Raw genomic sequence first — 19523 nt, forward strand, 5'->3', positions numbered from 1 at the left:
GAAATGCAGCCACCTATCAGAGACATGTTGCCTCTAATAGTGACTTAATAAAACACCCACCCTCTCACTGACTGCAAGAGTTCATGCAGCCTCCCACACAGAGATGGAGGATAGAGGGATAAAGTGTGTTTCGTCACTAAGCGATTAAGATGCAAATGATACGGTGATACACATGAAAAAGAAGCGGCGAGCGCAAAAAAAGCCATAACTGTGTCAATGAAAGATGACAAGCAAAGCGGGAAGCGTGTGGGCCTGCTGCTAATTTCCCGCCCTGAGTGCGGTAATCTGAGGGGGAGATTAAGGTTGGGGAGTTATTCTTGACTATTTTATTAAGAGGCGCTTTAGGCGCTGGAAGAAGGGGCTTTAGCGCTCCTCCAGCAGCGTGCCATACAATACAAGACAAACATTTGCTGTTATTGCACCAAAGTACTCTCAGATGTGCTGGGTCGGGCCCTCGCCTTGTGCTGCAGAAGAACCCCAAATCAAAGTTCCCTGCTGTTTTGTGAAAACAAAAAAAATGTGCCCTTATCTTCCGGAGGTCCTGGCTTGAGAAATTGTGAGGTGTCAAAACTAACGGAGATATATAAAAGCAACGTATTTATTCAGAGGGGACAGAGGGATGAACTGAAAGCAAAAGTTGCACATGGATTGTCGCATTACGTTCGTGTATCACATTACTCTTGTTTTACAGAAATTGATCAGTGGAAAACAGGATATTTCTGTACAAAAGAAAAGTTGTTTTCACTAGCTTTTGCCTTCTTTGTGTGCCTTGTCATTAATTTGCCATTCTTAAAGACTCACTCTTCTCAGTGCTGTTGAAAAACAAAACACCCATGCGAATGCATGTGTTTGCTCATCCAGAAAATGAAGAGGAACACATATGCAAAGACGGCACTGCACTGAAACAATGCCAGTGGTCAGGTAAACAGAAATGACGGTAAAGTGAGGACAGACTTGAACAGAAAGACCACCAAAGTGCACACAATTGTTGGAGTACCATCTTGAGTGACACTCACAAATCTTGGGAACCTCCATCAAATTGTCAAAGGAGAAAAACCGACCGCAGAAATGGCCTGTTTTGAAACGTATCAAAGCACAATTTACAATGTGGCTTGTCACATCTTAAATAAAGCCTGCGTGGGTCTTCTCCGGGTACCCCGGTCTCTCCCACATTCAAAAGACATGCATAGCAGGTTAATTGGGCGCTCCGAATTGTCCCTAGGTGTGCTTGTGTGTGTGGATATTTGTTCGTCTCTGTGTGGCCTGCGATTGGCTGGCGACCAGTTCAGGGTGTACCCCGCCTACTGCCCATAGCCAGCTGGCATAGGCTCCAGCATCCCCTGCGAACTTTGTAAGGAGCAAGCGTTTCAGAAAATGGATGGATGGATGGAAAAGGGTAGCTAACCAGATAAAAGGACAGTCAAGGATCAACATTGGCCCGGATTTCACTCACTGGCGTGAGCTAAAAAACAATGCGCTTGTCCTCATAGGAAATATGGTCTTCCTTCAGACATAACAATACCGCTTTTGGCCATATGGTGCCGCCCTAATCAATGTAAACTGAAAGTTCCTTCATGTTGCGTTCAGGCATTGTGACCCAATGTATCAAATATGATACAAATCAAAAGTCATATGTGGAAGTTGATTTTCTTTTTTTTCTTTTTTTTTCAATAAATATTCTTAAATTACAAAGACTCAAATGTTCTCATATATTTCATAATTCAGGTTTTATTAATTATAATAGCTATAACAGTTGAACACACCAAATGCATTCACATTTTCAATTAAAATACTGTACAAAGGGTACAAATGGAGTCTCCTGGAAAAACCCTAAAACTTTTCTGTGTGTGACTCCCTGCACCATATTTAGTTTGATGCTCATTATGGTCAAAATGGCAGATGAATCAAGCAGCCCAGTTCATGACATCATCACATGTCCTGGAGGTGATGATGTGTGAAATGTACGGGGCAGGGCAGCTGCAGCTGGGGAAAAAAAGCAGCAAGCAGAGAGATACTAACAAAGTCCAGGCTGCATAACAAGCAACATTAGCGAAGAAATGATGACACCATTAACCATTTAGCTTGACCAGCCTGTTTTTTTCCCTTGGTGTTCAAATGCATATCCACTTATAAATATAATTACTTTCAATTTAAATTTTCACCTAGCCAAGGTAATTCCAGCTCAACTCAAACTCTGCCAGACGAGTGTAACAGGTCTAGGTGTGTGCGGTGCATGTACCAATGCAGCCTGCATTGTGCTGCAGTCAGCATCGACCAATCGGGCACATCTGTGCTGAGTATTCATTCTGCCACTCGAAATGCATGGGAATGGCCCGTGCACTGACAAACACATTTATTGGTACATAACTCCCTGTTCTGTACGACTATTTTTAATCACCAAGGGTAAATTTTCTTTTCACATGGCTGTATACTTTTGTGATGCATGTATAACAAGTTCACACACATGCAAGTAAGTGAAATCGTAACGGGGTGTGAGCAGTTTTGAGATGCCTTGTTCAAACGTGGGCTGTTATTTTTATTTTGTTCATTTCTATATTTCTTCCAGGTCAAGCCAGTACGGATGGATGCTGGTATGAAACGGAGCTTTCCCATATGGAAAGTCATTCATTACAAAATGTTAACTGTGAAACAATATCAATATAAACAATCATCTTCCTATAACTACGAGTACATATGGACAAATATTTGATTATCATTATTTATGACCAACAAACTGATGGTTATCTTGTTTTTTTCTGTTATGCATTCTTTATTGTAATTTACCATGACTATGTTTTCATACAGTCACTATTCGTGTTCAGGTCAAAATTCCGGTTACATTCTGGATAACCTGTTTACATGCATGAGCAGAACGAGTTGCTCCCGTTTACATATCCCAATCTAAACAACGCATGGACAAAGTCATGACTCAAATAGACAGCATTTCCGCTTTTAACTAGTTCTAGATAAACTGCATGATGCTATGTTACGTTATTTAAATGCACAATCCTACTATTATTTTATTATGACCATTATATACCGGTTTTAATGTGTAAAAGTGCACATCAATTATCGTATATATTAAAATAATACTTGGGACTTGAGCATATTGCTAAATGTTATAGTAATGAATAGGGGTGTGAATTGCCTAGTACCTGACGATTCGATTCGTATCACGATTCACAGGTCGCGATTCGATTCGATACCGATTAATCCCGATACGAATTTATAAGTCGATTGTTGCGATTTTTTTTCATTCAAATTTAGAAAATACTAATCAGTAAGCTTGTAGAGTGTAAGATTGATATGAAAATTTATTATTTATTGATCTGAAATTTCAGTCTTATCGAGGTTGTAATCTGTTTCATGTTTCAACAGCATTAAAATAAAATATTAAGGCTTAATGTTCCGTTCATAACATTCTTCCATGCTCAAGGTGTGAATCCTAACCCGAAGTCAGACGTTTTGTTGAATATTTTTCCATTAAAAATGGACGTTTAAAAATCGATTCACACACACACACACAAAAACAAAAAAAAGGCAATGATGATAAGACGTTGAATCGGTAAGACTACCGAATGAACAATTCTGAGCTCTTAAAAAAAAAAAAAAAAAAAAAAAAAAAAAAAAAAAAAAAAAAAAAATTCGATTTTTTTTTTTAATTGAATCGATTCGAGAATCGCGCGATGTAGTATCGCGATATATCGCCGAATCGATTTTTTTTTAACACCCCTAGTAATGAACAATTCACAGTGAAGCTTTGCCTATCAGCAGAACACTGGGCCTTGTCAGGTGAACCTACGTGGAAAAGCAATCCATTCACCATGTGGAGAGAAGGTCCGATTAATAACTGATGCTCAGAGTCCCAGAGGAGAAACGTTGGCTCACGCGGATGCAAGAGTGTAATAGAGCTATTTGTTTTCCTCAGAAAGCTGTCCGAGCGCCCTCGCTGGGATCACCAGACGGCACAAAGGCCAGCTATGAATTGGCCAAATCCTCAGGGGCAGGCTATTGATTTGGCCTGCAGGCGGTAGAAAGCAAATATGCAATTAATTAGATATTTGTGTTTCGACGGGTGAGTGGATTAACACTGCAGCAACAGCAAGTTAATCTGCATTCGGTGCTGTGGTCAAATTGTACAAGCAATCAGATCCACGTTTCTCATTTGTGGATAACATAATATGGAATACATATCAGCATTTTTACATTTTTGTTGGGGGGTCACAATCTAACAAATATGACTTGTGTGAGGTGACATCTGGTCATTAAAACTACAACAATTGAAAATGGAATAATGGCAGTTATCCTAAGTGTCTTAGATAAAATTTAGGAGAAAATAATAATTAAAAGCTTTATCTTAGTATTTATGGGCATACATTGTGCATGCTATACAACTTAATTGCACACATCCGCACCATTCCCTCATCAGCATCTCCATTTTCAACAACAGCAGTTTGTGGGGTCAGAAAGCAATTTAAAACCTCTAATAATGACAGTCCAAGTGAGGGAGGAGTGAGAAGGGATGGAGAGAAAGAAAGAAAGAAAGAAAGAAAGAAAGAAAGAAAGAAAGAAAGAAAGAAAGAGACGAGGCAGTGGAAGAAGACCAGGATGAGGAAGAGGAGGGAGGGCCAGGGCCAGGCTGGGGTGTCAGCCATCAAAGCGGGCCAGGAGAAAAGAAGGCCAGGTGCTGGTTGTGGGAATGTGTCGTCCATGCTTGGGGAGACCAGGGAGCTGGTGGGGTCTGTGAGGTGGTGTGGGGAGCTGGGTGGTAATTAGCCAAGCTTGAAGGAGAGAGCGAGAGAGAGAGGGTCCTCTGGGGCCTGCAGGGATAGCCCCTCCGAGAGGATACCATTTGCACTTCTACAGGAGCCGCCAGCCTTGGGACACAAAGAAGGGGAAAAGGGGAACTATGGCATCCTTTATCAGGCCGGACAAAGACGCCGCATCTTTTCAAAGGAGGCTGGAGAGAGTGAGAGAGAACTTCCAGTGTTCCAGCCAGAGGAGGAGAAAAACAGACGGGAAGAAAGAATCCTTGGACTGATCAGGAGCGAGAGAGTGCCAGTGTGTGGGTTGCGGAGCAAGACGGGAGGTTACGGTCACGCTGTGACCCAGTCAGTCCTCTGAGGCATCAGAAATCCACTCATGTCCCCCCTGGCCCCCTCCCGCGCTCACCCACTCTACACAGACAAAGTTACACAACTTGATTCCCAGTTCGCCAAACCTAGAGCCTATTTTCAGCATTTCAATCGGTCATCACTTTTCCAGGCGTTACAATAAAGTCTGACTGATAAAATGGTAGATGAGCAGCTGATAAGGGCCACTTTTGACAATCAGGCCATCTCAAGAGATTTGCCCTCGTGTCGAGTGAGGGAAAGTGGAGGTCAGTGACATTACTTTTACCTATTTACCTTTGGAAGACGGCAGTGCGGGAGGTTGAATGGTGGCCTCAGAGACTGGAGGGCTTTGTGCCCCCAGTTGGAGAGGCGTCTGACAGCCTCCGCTGAGTGGAGGCCAAAGGGTCAGACGGGTCATGCGATAAGGCATTTCAGACCTACATTTAGGACCTCTTGCTGAAGAGGCTTGAAGAACCTCAAGATCCCGCACCCCCCACCCCCACCCCGATTCTCTCCATCTCCTCTTCCTTTCTTTGCTCTCTAGACACAAAATGCCATTTGTTGTCCGTCAGTCAGTAGCACAGGGCCTGGGCCGGACTCTGTGCTGAAAGCTCCATTCACACACCCTCTCACCCAGGGATGTTTTTGCAATTCAATATTTTCACACGCAGGCTGCTTCGTCGTTACTTTGGAACCGTACACTTGGCAGGATGAGGTTGGGGGCCTCTGGGACAGAGGTGGAGGGGGTCAGCACAGAGGAATCCTAGTGTCGGGAAAGGGGAAGAGTCTGCGGCGGCTAATGGGCCATCTTGAAATGTTTTAGCCAAGACCCCTCCAACATCGACACACACAAACAAGTGCGCACACACTCATGATCACACACATTCCATCCAACTCATCGCTTCAGAACCAATCCGACGTTGGGTTAATGAGGGGAGGGGGGCTCTTATTTCATCCATCATAACCTTTAGGCCTGGAGCGTCATTCTATCCTAACAGAGGCTTTCCTCCATCACTATCACTCAGACTGTGTAGCATCTTTTAGGGTCTGTTTACCTCAAAGCTGTTTTAGAGCTGAAACGGAGTTAGAAACGATTGCCTGTGAAAATTGGAGGCATGCGTGCTGAGTAGTCACATATTTCATTACCAAAACAATGACACATTGTTGTGACAGTGGATCATAAAAAGTCTACACACCCCAGTTAAAATTCCAGATTTGTGTAATACAAAAAATAAGATCAAGCTAAATCATTTCAAAACTTTTTACCACCATGCATAATGTCTACTGCTGTACATTCAGTTGAAAAAAAAAGGAAATATTTCCAACGAAAGAAGAAAGGAAGAAAAATAAACAAATGTGGTTGTACAAGTGTGCACACCCTCTGACAACAGAATCAACCAATCACATTCAAACTTATCTTCAACAGGACTCAGCACACACCTGCCGCTATTTAGTGCCTTCGATTAGCCCCAATACAAGTTCAGCGGCTCTAGTAGGCCTTTCATTTGTATGTACTCACATCTTACAGCACAAGCCATTGTCTGCAAAAAGCTTCCATAGCATCTGGGAGATGATCTCATCAGTCATGAAAATGGTACAAAAGTATTTCCAAAGCATTCAATATTCAAATATGGATTTAGCATTCAAATATGGCACAATAGTGACAACCAAGAACTGGACATCCCTCCAAAAATTGATTAAAATACAAGAAGAAAAGGCTCACATCAACATTGGAGGAGCTGCAGGAGGAATTCATGGCAAGTGTTGACTATTTAGTACATGTGACCGAAGCCTTATTTTACCAAGAATAACATTCAAGCCCAGCAACATTTTGCCAAGACACACTTAAAATCTCGCAAAACTTGTGGGAAAACATGTAATGGGGCAAGGAAACAAAGGTAGAACCTTTTAGCGTAACACTGCTCATTAGCAAAATAACACCATACCTGTTCAGCATGGTGGTGTTAGCATCACCATTTGGGACTGTTTTTCTTCAGTTGGCTGAGCCAAGATGGAGGAAATTGTGAATAGTTCCAAATAGCAGTCATTGTTAGCGCAAAAACTTTGAAGCATCTGCTAGCAAGCACATCAAATGTAAAGAAAAGCCTGCTAGAACATCTGAACCCTCTTAATCAGAGGCACTTTCAATGGTAAGTGGGTGACAGCTACCATTGAATCATCTTCTCTTGAAAAGATTTTCTGATAACAAAGTTAACGCAGGTTTTAGGTCACATTAAAGGTGGTAAAAAGTGTTTAAATCATTAATCTTGGTCTGATTTTTATATAAGAAATAAATTTCAAAAGGTTTGGGTACACTTTTAATATCCATTGTATATAAAATACCCTCTTGAATAGGACTAATAGGGATAGGGAAGAAGTAGTTGTTTATTTCTAATTGAAATCACCACACCCTGCATTTCTGTCATTTTATCATCCATGTGAACAGGTATATTTTACAACCATGTCACTGTAAAAAAAAAAAGTACCTTTGTAGTGTAAGTCTATTTTTTAAAACATGTTCACTAGTGGTAATACAATTGCTTAAAATGAACACATACAGTCCTTCGCAACAGCAGTGACCGCCTTAGAGCAAAATTTAACACTGCAAGACTACTGACAAAAAAATATACATATTTATTTACAAATTTTAATTCAAATTTAAGAGCTCTCATTCAATTTAATGGGCCAATATTGGGTCAATAATATATGGCAACAATTGTATGTACTTTATACAACATGCAGGAAACGGTATTTATTTATGCAAATTACCAACATGATAATTAACTGAATGGTTTCTATTCTCTATTTGTTTTTGCTCAAATTCTGACTTATAATTGTTTAAAAATTACTTTCCAAAGATTTACAAAGATTTTTTTTTTTTTCATTTTATCTGTGGCATTGGTAAAACCTTTGAAGGGCAAATTTATGGCATGTTATATTTGAAAATGAATCTGCGGACACTTGTCAACATTGTAAGAATTTTGTTCAAATGCTTCAAATGGAAGAAGTTGTGGGTACTGAGAGAGCACACTTAATACTGTCCCTTTATCCTGTGCACTGCATTCTATTTAATTGATTTGAAAAACACTAGTAGAGAAACTTTTCTCTGGGGGGGTTCTGTAATCAACATGCCAACAGCTTTCTTTTATAAATAAATAGCAGCCAGTTATATGGGCCTAATTATGCTGTAGCGTGGAGGAGCTAAGAAAAGAAACTTACATCAGTAATGTAGCAGAGCCCATTTTCATGGAGAGCGGCGCTGAAGAGGGGTGCCCAAATAAGCAGAGACATTCATCTACGGCTGACACCCCACTTCCGCACTCCTCACCCCCTTTTTCTCTGCTGTCCATCATAGTCACAAAGAAAGTTATCCCAAGTATTAAACAAATAGGAGGTCTACTGAGGCCTACGCTCTAGCGGATGGCAGGGTCACTGGATAATAACAGCTCAATTACTGTGAATCTTCTTGTCCGCCGCCTGGCCAGGACAAACCCCACAACCGCCCCACCCCGAGCGGCAAATTTGTCAAACCCACCAAAACGACGGGCCTGACAGTGTAATCGCTAACCGTCCCCGCCGACATGAAAGAGGTCTTTATCTGGCCAAATCAAAGAACCTGATCTGTGAGAGAAAAGGGGGCTGGGGGTGGTGACCGGAGAACAGAAACGTCCCGCTCGGCCCTTGTGAGACGTGGAGATGTCTCTAATCCGCTCTAATGAGACACAGCGAGCCCATCTTTGCGGTAATGATGAAACCCAGTCAGAACGATAGTGAGGAGAAGGGAGGGAAAGAAAAGCAGAAGAGATAGAAGTGAAGATGGAGCCAAGGCTTTGAACTGGCGGCTCGATGAAAGGGGACGGAGTTGAGGGAGTTGAGAGCCACGCTGCCTTCACACGCTGTGGGCTATTTAAGGGGCAGACAGACAAACAGCCCAGGGGAGAGCAGTTTGTCTGCTTATCATATCTGGACAGGATGAGCATCATCAACAGTGCCAGGCTGTGACTGAGGACATGTCCAAACGTACACGGGGATTTTGAAAAACACATTTTCCCAACGCCGGAGTCTGAGAAAATCTTTGTTCACAACTCGATATGAGAATACCTTCATTACTAAATTAGCACTTGAAAATTGAACACAATTCAGAAACATCAATCCATCCATCATCTACTGCCCTCCGGCCGGTGCGACGTGGCCAGAACACCTCTCCAGGGAGGCATTCGAACCAGATGGCAGACTCTCATGCGCTCACCACCTGTGGGAGGGGCCAAAGGGGTCGGGTGCGCAGAGAGCTGGGCGGCGGCCAAGGATAGGGACCTTGGCAGACCAATCCCCGGTGACAGAAGCTAGCTCTCAGGGCGATCGCTTCTATCACCTTATAAGAATGAGGGGAGCCGCTTTGATTGTGCAGGAGTCGTCTGCGTTCCATCCCACAATGGCACAAAATGTTCTGTGCTAGTCAAGCAAAAAAGAAAAAGAAAAAAGACATAAATGCGCACAGTTAGACTTACATTGGGCGCGAAAATTTGGCCCGTATGTGCAGTTGCAGTGTTTTAGTTGCAGTGTGCCAGTAGATGTGCAATGCTTACTCGTTTTGTGTGTGCCATAGAGTGGCCAACTGTAATTTTTTCGCAATGGTCCACTTCAGTCGCATTCGGCCGCATCACTCAGTGCGCAGCAGGCTTAAGGGAGACAACTTATTTGCAAGTGGACTGAGGGTGGCAAGCAAACTAGCCACAGCACAAAGGAAGATACTGTGGCATATCATGGCAATATATCTGTAAACATTTTGCTAATATACATGTACAATACTGCATAGCGGATTTCTTATTCTCAATAATTTTACAAGTGTATATTCAATTTGTTTTATTCATGTTGATTTGACTACTATTTGGCTGCTATAGAGAGAGAAACAACATTCTTTTGTAAGTCCTGGATGTGGACTATTTAACAATTTAAAAATTGAATGAATTCTTAATATGTTAAATAAAGCAGCGATAATAGCAACAAAAATCAGTTTGACCTGTCAATCAAACAATTATCAGTTTATGTCACCCATGTAAAATCACATCAGCTGGCCTGGTACTAGAAATCCAATCTGTTTATAGGGAGTAAGGCCATGTTGAGCTGAGTAGGTGCCAAAGAGAGGAGGAGGAGGGAGAAAGGTTTTTGGGGGATGCCTCTATCAGTTGTGAATTCATCATCTTGCTCAAAGGCACACTGACAGACTTGGGCCAGATCGAAATGAGTCATAATTTGCGACCACTCTGCTCTAGTCTAGTAGTGAGTGGCTATAAATGGGTTTAAAAAAAACAAAAACGATGGCGCTTGACAAACAAGAAATAATCATGCATCCGCTATCCACAACTGCATACATATTTATTCAATTATTTTGGTGGAAGGCAGCATGGTGACTGAGTGGGTAGCATATTTGCCCTTAGCGCTTAGCCTTGAGACTACATGTTCTCCCTGTGCTAGCCAGGGTATGTTTGCTCCAGGTACAGTACTCAGTCTTCCTCCCACATTCCAAAAAACATGAGTTGTCCATAGGTGAGAATGTCAGTGTGAGATGGTGCCTATCTATATGTGTCCTGAGACTGGCATACGACCAGTCCAGGGTGTATTCCAACGAATGTATATCTCAACTGGGATAAGCACCATCACACCCGCAACCCTAATGCGGAGAAGGGTTACAGAAAATTAAGGATCTGGATTTACACTGATTACAAACAAGAAAAAAAACAAGCCTCTACATTGTCAAACCACACAAACAATTCCGAGACAGAAAGATCATGGCACCGGGGAATCGGGATTTGAGGATCGAATGAAAAGAGCAGAGTCAGGACAAATGAAGAAATAAAAGGGAAAATGGGAGAAAGAGGGTAAAAGTGACCTGGCTAATGCCAAACAAATCGGGATTAGACCCAGATAAGACTAGTCACAATGCTGAGCAAGCCCCGGGACGCCGCGACGTGGAGGGAATCATGAGAGCTGCTACAACAAGCTCATTAGGACTCCACACATTCGCCCCTCGTCTGGCAAACAGTGCGCACCGCTTCACAGTGGGTGGTGCAAAAACCATGCCAGAGAGAGAGAGAGACAGAGAAACTTTCACAATAATCAGTGTGCCCTGGAAGTGAGGACGAGCTGTTTTGTGTGGATTGGAACGTATGCAAGTTTATTCTCAGTCTAAAGATGCTAGTAGACAGTAACCAGGTGTAACCAGAGAAATTTCTCACCATTGGTCATTGAATTCTTCTTGGCTATTTTAACAAAGACTCTGCCCCATTTGCCAAACTGAAGGTAAGAGGAAGGGGAGGAGGAAGAAGAAGAGGAGGTGGGCACTAAAAAAGAAAACACCAGGGAGATATCTGGAACTGCCAAATGATGTTTTTCACAAACGCGGCAGATGAGGTCATGGAGCAAGGCGGGGAGGAGGGATATTTGCCAACTGGATAATGTGAGGTCAGCGTATCAGTGGAATGAATGGGATTTGGAGCCATGTGCAAGAGCTTAATGGTTCATGGTATTTGCATGTCAACTCAATATACAACTTGCAACTGCAGGAAGCGTGTGTGTACGTGGTGGAGGTGCCCACCCATCGTCGTGCCACACCGAACAAAAGTCAGAGCAGTGACAGGACCTCCGTCACCTATAAACACACGCACACGCGCACACACACACTTAGCTAGTTACACTGCCAACTCCTGCTGTTTGGATGACATTTACACTCAACCTTTCCAGTTTGTGATTGATTGAGGTTCAAATTCTATCATTGCTTCTAAAACTGTCACCTCCAAGTTGTGTTTATGTGTGTGTGCGTGTTTGTGTGTGTCTTTTCACTCCATGACTTTGAATGTGCAATTAAACCTGACTGTGAAATGGAAAGCTGAAATGTTTTTGAACCATCATAGGGACCATCAGTCCAAAGCGCCTCATGACTTATGACAGGAAACAATTTATAAAAGGCATTGAACAAACACTCGGGCCACAACATTTGGCACACCTGCACATAATAAAGCGCTGTAAAAAATATTTTCATTAAAATAGACACTACCAATATTTATATTGATTACTTTACTATACAGTACACCCTCCCCCACCCCCCATAAAAAAAAATGTAATTGTATTTCTTAATAAGGACTCTATAATATTATACAAGCTGGAAACTGTTAAGTATTGTCCGTTCTTTGTTGCGGAAATGAAATCCTTGATCACATTGCTCAAACAGGTCGAAAATGATCAAAAATACTGGATAGATAATTATGACGCGGACATCACAGATGTGGTGTTCTATTGGTGGCTGTAGCGACGTAGTGCATGTCGTGATCAGCGGAAGCTAGCAGGATTGAGGCTAGCTCTGATCACTGCTAGAATTAATATTTTCATCGTGTGCAAACAACAACTTCTTTCATCATAGAAAAACAGTTGCCATGACACTGCAATGTGTCATTACTCTCCGGACCATAATACTTCCTGGGATATGTCAAACGGCTATGGATCATTGATGTATCATTGATGAGTGATATTTTTACACATATGTTTTTATTAACTTCGATTTGGGTCCTGTTTTCTTTTCTTTCTTTTTTTTTTAATATATGAGTGTGAGTCGATTTGTATGTTTGTGCATTGTGCATTGTTGGAATTTTAATAATACTTTAATAATTTAGTGGCTGATTTATTCTTTGAACCAATATTATTTTATGCTGCCAATTCCCATTGATCATCCTTTCGTGAGACCGATACCAATCACATGCATTAAGATACACTTTTTTTTTTTTTTTTTTTTTTTTTTTTTAGAGCTGCTGGCTAATGATTATTGTCAATTTGTTTGATTAGTTGATTAGCTAGATTTAATATATATATATATATATATATATATATATATATATATATATATATATATATATATATATATATATATATATATGATTCATTAATCACAGGAAATTGTCGCATTAATCACATTTTAACGCAAGGGAAAGTGGGAGGGGACACTACACTGCTATTTTACACTATTTTGTATATACAGCGATTGAAAAAATTAAGGACCGCCCTGTTTTCTTAAGTGCCACTAAAAATGCATCAAGTGACTATAACTGACACAAAAGAAACCCGAAAGCAATGTTTTAGGAACTTTCTGGTTATTATCAAGAAAAGTGGTTTTAGTTGTCATTGATATGCTAGTCAAAACAAATGTACCTTTAATTATACTAGGCATTTAAAATGAAAATCATGAAAATTTTGATAAACTGTTTGGATGTTAATTTCTATATGGTGGCACCTCCGTAAAATACTTTATAAATCATAATTCAGCAGAATGTAAATAATTAAAACAGTTTGCACATCATGATTATATCATTGCGGCTCAGCCGCAATGATATAATCATGATGTGCAAACTAACTTGGCCACCTGGAAGCAGTATACTACGAAAAAAGGGTTCACAGCTACTTTTACACTAGACTAGAACTACCAAGGCCGTCATTTTGACTGCTTTTACATTTTCCAATGTCATAACCTATTTTGAAAGACGGATACTTTTTTTTTTTCCACGAAGAAAATGTTTGCAGTTCGAGTTTGCAATTTTGCATGTGTAATCGCTGAGAAGTTATGTTACATCAATTAAATTAATGAAATACTCAATGTCAAAATGACTGCTGTGGTTATTCTCGTAGTTGCAGAATTGTAGTAGACTGAGTGAAGTATCCCAAATTTATCATGGGCGAAGCAGCAACACCATTAAGAGAAGAGTGACCGAATCACTTTGGAAGTATTTTCCAGGACACAAACAGCATCAGGGTATGAGTAAGAGCAGAACAGTTGTAAAATTGACTAAAAATGTAATATTCTAAAATGCATAGCCAGAATTGAGAGCAGGTGAGTCATCATTCTCTCATATTTGAATTTGTTCTCTGTAGCCAATATTGAAGGAGACCACAAAAGCTTAGACAGAAGAGTGAGTAGAAATGAGAACTGCACATTTACTTATAGTGGGAAGAGTCTGCTCTCGCAATCTTGAAGTTATGGTTACATAAAGCAATTCATCTGTATTTGTATCATTTTATGTGAATCAAATGAAGACCATATGCTACAGAACCAGACACCAGATTGACTTTGGACTCACTGGAACCATGACAAAGACTTTACTCAAATTCAAGGAGGAAAAAAAAGTTACCCTTTGACAAGTTACAAAGTGGCAAAATCATTGCGAGGTTTAATATGATCCAACAGATCAGAATACAACAATTGTGCATACGGTGAAGGAGATTTTATTCAACAGACAAGGAGACAGAGCTTCTTTTTCTTTTTATGAAATCCTCTGGAAACACATTTGGGAAGTAGACTTTAGGCCCCAACATAGCATGAGCAGATGTGACAGGATCTGCACCCCCACCAAAAAACAAATATAAATCAAACTGCAAAATAAAATAAAAATCTGGTGTAATAAGTACCAATAAAGTTCTGATGCAACGATAAGACAAATTTGTCAATATGACAAATGAAAACAATACGCTTAGCTGCCATTGACAACCTCTTTGTTATTCGGATGTATTGATTGCATAAACAATCTTTGCTCAGCTGTCTATGCCAGCAATTACATATAGGCAGACCAATGAAATGTTCTTCCTTTAAATGGCAAAAAATACACAATAAGCCTGTGTATCCACCTGTTGCCATGGAATAAGTCCTGGCTGCGTGCAAGTATATCAGCGTTGTGCATGCTCAACAAAACAGGCCAAGATTCCACATTAAGTCAATGAGTGAATACACAGACATGAGGTCATCATTATTTTTAGCATTCCTACTTTTTCGTGCATTTTTGTTTGCTGGTGTGCAATGAGATTTCTCTAATGCAAAACGGGTGCATTGGCTCAAAAAAAAAAAAGGTTCGACCGAAATGACTCTGATGTTTACAAAGAGTACACAGCATGCCATCAAGCATGAATGAAGCAACATATTAGATTACTTTTGGTTTGCCTTTTGACAGTGAAATCCAACACTATAATGACGACGACCACAAGCTGATCAAATAAAATATATCGTTTGCAAATCAAAGTGACTTGTAAAATTACTGACACAATGGGTGAAACGTGTGTAGCAGTAATATATATATATATTTATTTATTTATTTATTTATTTATTTATTTTTTGTGCGTGTGTGTACGTGTAGGTGTGCGCGCGCGTGTGCGTGCGTGTATCACTAAATGTATTTAATTTATTTTGTAGAAGTCAAACTAGTAAATAATAGTGTTGTAGTTCTTCACGAGATTGCAAACGTTGTGTAAATCAATGTAACGCGCGGGCACTAACAGACTCACGCTCGCCCACGCACACTCGCACACACACTCGACACGCGGAGTGGCAGACACGCAAACACACACACACACACGCTGCGTTTAGGCACACGTTTCCGTGGGATCACGGCCTTCAGTTTGGTCCAGGATGCGAGACTTTAGCGCAAAGAAAATAAGTCGCTTGAAAATAAAAGGATTTAGCAACACACGCGTGAACTTGAGCTGCGCAACTGACTGATTCAACACGTCCCATTCAAAAGTTGCGCTCTTTGTTTTGAACTCCAAAATAGCTTTTTTTGTTTTCCGTGCCCGTTGCCCATTCTGCTGATCTGGGGTCTGTGCACGGAGGGCTCCCCAAAGCCAGGTATTTGTGTTCATTAGCACCAGGATCAACAGACTATCAACTCGGGCTGTTTGCAGATCAGGACCAAGTGCACACTGCTCGCAAGGAGCGCTCTGCTCGACACCTTTAAACAATTATACGAAGCAGACCAATTAGCTATTTCCCTTTTCTTTATGCCTTACAACTTAAAAAGTGCAGCTCCACGCGGGCTTAGTAGTAGAAAAAGGCAGCATAGAAAATAAGGATCGTGATTTATGACGGTCGAGTAAACCTTTAAAAAAATATATATATACTTTTTTTTTCCCAAACTAAAAAATAAAATAAAATAAATAAAGACATGTTCTAAAAAGCCGGGATAAATAAACAATATGTGCACATTTCTTGTATAGCAGTATAAACGAAATGTGAAAAGCTTAGCCGTTAATACTGGCAACAGTCTCACAAAAAAAACTCTCAAGCCTTCTCAAGAATGATATATTTTTAAACTCAGGATTTAAAATAATTAGCCTAAACAAAATTAAAAATAAATAAATAAAATGCTGCTAATTTTAGGGACGTGTGCATGACAGCTCGATATGCGTTGGAACAGAATCAGAATGCCAGCAGGCCTTTACACAACTAATTGGGCCCCTTATCATCATCATCATCATCATCATTAGGTCATCACCTTCTTAATGAGTCGCGTGAATTAAGTGTTCACAAAGGCTGCAAGGAAACAATTAAGCGGATAAAATGTCAGAGCCACGAGAAAGAATGCAAAATAAAATCTGCAACATCAAATATCAAAACAAGAATTTGTGCTTGTTTGCTTCTCTCTTTGCACTTATTGATTGACACTGGGAGGTGGGGATGATGGGGTGGGGGCATGGGGGGGGGGCTTTGAGTATATACAAAAAAAAAAAAAAGGAGGGGGCGATATGTGCATGCATGCAAACGGAGAGAAGGTGAAAAACAAACGACACAACATATTTATACTTTCTTATCCCCACCCCGACCCCCTTTTAAAAAAATAAAATAAAATGCACGCCTCAGTGTGGAAATGCTGTGGGACAGTACCACAGCGCCCACTATTACACGAGTAGAGAATGATGTGATTTCACAAGACTTGGAAGGGTTCTCTTCTCAACAAGCAGAACATTCGAATGCATTTCGGGAACTTTCGCGTAACTTCCAGCAAGCAGAAAAGCAAAACCTCCAGCAAGAACGACGAGCGAATCTGAAAGCTGCAGTCAGGCACCGGCGTCAAACTTTTGCGCGGAGAAACAAACACCGCAAAGTGCACACAAACTCGCTCCGGCAGCCGCAACCGAGCGTCCACAAAAAGTTGATCTCTTGTGGCCAAAAAGTGTCGCCGCTGCGCGTTATGACACCGGACAGGAACAAGCAAGAAGCGCTACTTTTTCTTTTCTTTTCTTTTCTTTTTTGTTTTTTTCAAACCGGGAAGGAAAAGACCATAAAATGCGGGACCTACTTTTGGCCAGTTTTCTCGCCCTCGCCTTGGATCTCATCTTGTCGCCTTGTAGATTCCTCTCGTCGTCCACCGTGAGCCCAGAAGCAGCAACAACACTATCTTCATCTCACCAGCAATTGTCAGTTTGGACACCTTCGCACATGCGCAAAGCCCCATTCAATCTGACACCCGCGCCGGGGCCAAAAAACTTTCCAATGTATTCATCATCATCACTTTTTTTTTTTTTTGTCCTATCGTCTCCCCTTTAGATCACTTATCTCTTCCCCTCCTCTTCCTCCTCTACCTCCTCCTCCACATGCTGCTCTCTCCTCACGCTCGCACCTTCTCTCCCTCCCTCCTCCCCAAATTCCCCCCTTCAGCCAGCAGCTCCCAGCCCACCCAGCTCCGCTGCTGCCAGCACCCACTTGCATTTAACTCAAGGCGGCGACGTGCTTCTTCTCTGCAGCCGGCCCCTGCACGCCGCCAGGTAAGAAGTCAATTATTATTTTTGTGATTATCATATGTTATTCGTGGCTTTATTACCACGAGCATGTCTTCATTATTATGGTGCAAGCTATTCTGGGGGGTAAAATAAAGTTTGTTATTGGATGGAGCTCTACTAATTGCACATTACTTCTTGTGCGTGTGCAGCAGCAAAGCATGCATGTCCCCACTCCTCCATGAAGCCAAACATTGTGTTGGCTTCACAGAAAATTATTTGGGAATTAAATACAATAAAAACATTAAAACAGGGGGAAAAAAAGAGGTGCATATAAGCGACGTGAACTGCAGTGTAAGCATGAATCTGCACCTGTCTGTTTGTTTTTTTGTTTGTTGTTTGTGTGCTGCAGGATTTCCAAACACACCATTTGGCTTCGACTGCACACAGGTCCCAAAGTCCAGGTAACGATTAAACTAAGGCAGAAAGAGTTCCTTATTATTATTATTATTATTATTATTATTATTATTATTATTATTATTATTATTATTATTATTATTATTATTATTATTATTATTATTATTACGCATGATATCATTGTAATTCTGATACAAATTTAAACAGTTATTATTTCTTAATATTATTATTGTGGTTATTTAATCGTTCCATGCAGCAGCAAAATGTGAGAAAATTCTGTCAGCGTGCATTTGAAGCGGAGCGGTGGGCCGGGCTCCACATGGTGCCTGGGCCTGTAGCCGATACGTGTCATATGGGAATGGTTTCCGTCTGCTTTTGGCTAAATAAAGGCGGCTCTGTGTTGGAGCCTATTAAAGATCTGCGATGATGGAGCGGCTGCAGTCTGCCTGCATGTTTGCCTGCTGGCCTATACACACAGCCATACACTTATGCTAACCACAACACACACCAAACGCACATCCTATTATTATTATTATTATTATTATTATTATTATTATTATTATTATTATTATTATTATTATTATTATTATTATTATTATTATTATTATATAGTAGTAACAGTATTGATATAAGAAGTTTCGAACGATGACAACAACAACAACAACAACAACAACAACAACAACAACAATAATAATAATAATAATAATAATAATAATAATAATAATAATAATAATAATAATAATAATAATAATAATAATACATTTGAATAATTTGTCATTACAGGATTTTACAATATTGGACATGCACGTCTCAAACACATTGCGCAGATCATTAATCAATAATAATAATCAGTAGCAATTAGCATAAATTTACTGGATACTCAAGGGAACCTCTTGCAATATTGGTGGGGCGCGAAGGGTAGTGCGGTTATTATAGGCCTACATCCAAAATTATGTTTACGGGTTTTTCAAATAATTCCGACGATTGGCATTCACATTAAGTTCTACCAGTGAAGTGCAAAATTGAAAAAGAACAATGTGGACAAACAAATCATAATTAGTGTGCAAAGGTTTTGTTTGAGTTCTTCAGTGGGCGAGGAAACAACGTGGGAGTGAGAATGAAACCATTGATCGATTGGCTCGAGATCGATTAGGTCAGCCTCAGACACAAATACTGAATAAAGAGGGAAAAAAACTGACTTAGTGTGTGTGTGTGTTTTGCACTCACGTGTCAGCCCAATGTACACAACATATTTCTATTGCATTAGTTTGGACAAATGAGGCGCAATTAAGGGCTAATTAACCTGGCAAGGAAATGGTCGCACTCCACTGCGACACTCGGCAGGACCGAGTGTTTCCTCCGAGTCCTTTCATTTTGGTTGGAAGGTAGGAAGGACGGTGGGAAGGATCAGAAGAGACAGGAGCGACCTGGCTGCGTCTCCGGAAGAGAGGTGTCATGGTCAGCCGG

The 19523-nt window shown here is 40.8% G+C and overlaps 1 protein-coding gene and 1 long non-coding RNA gene across 8 annotated transcripts in view; one reads left to right on the top strand and one right to left on the bottom strand.

Annotated features, from left to right (window-relative positions):
• The window catches only part of prdm16 (PR domain containing 16), a 213304-nt gene extending 195778 nt beyond the window's left edge, over window positions 1-17526 (bottom strand). For all 7 annotated transcript variants that reach the window (XM_077514591.1, XM_077514588.1, XM_077514586.1 and 4 more), the window contains exon 1: window positions 17222-17526. In XM_077514591.1, coding sequence (XP_077370717.1) covers window positions 17222-17258 — 37 coding nt within the window. In that variant the 5' untranslated portion in view covers window positions 17259-17526. The remainder of the gene's footprint in view (window positions 1-17221) is intronic.
• LOC144014568 (uncharacterized) overlaps window positions 16838-19523 on the top strand; it is a 9359-nt gene continuing 6673 nt past the window's right edge. The window contains exons 1-2 of the long non-coding RNA XR_013282499.1: window positions 16838-17687; window positions 18052-18103. This is a non-coding gene — a long non-coding RNA (uncharacterized LOC144014568). The remainder of the gene's footprint in view (window positions 17688-18051; window positions 18104-19523) is intronic.

Source organism: Festucalex cinctus, chromosome 2 (assembly GCF_051991245.1).
Source record: "Festucalex cinctus isolate MCC-2025b chromosome 2, RoL_Fcin_1.0, whole genome shotgun sequence".
Classification (NCBI taxonomy): domain Eukaryota; kingdom Metazoa; phylum Chordata; class Actinopteri; order Syngnathiformes; family Syngnathidae; genus Festucalex; species Festucalex cinctus.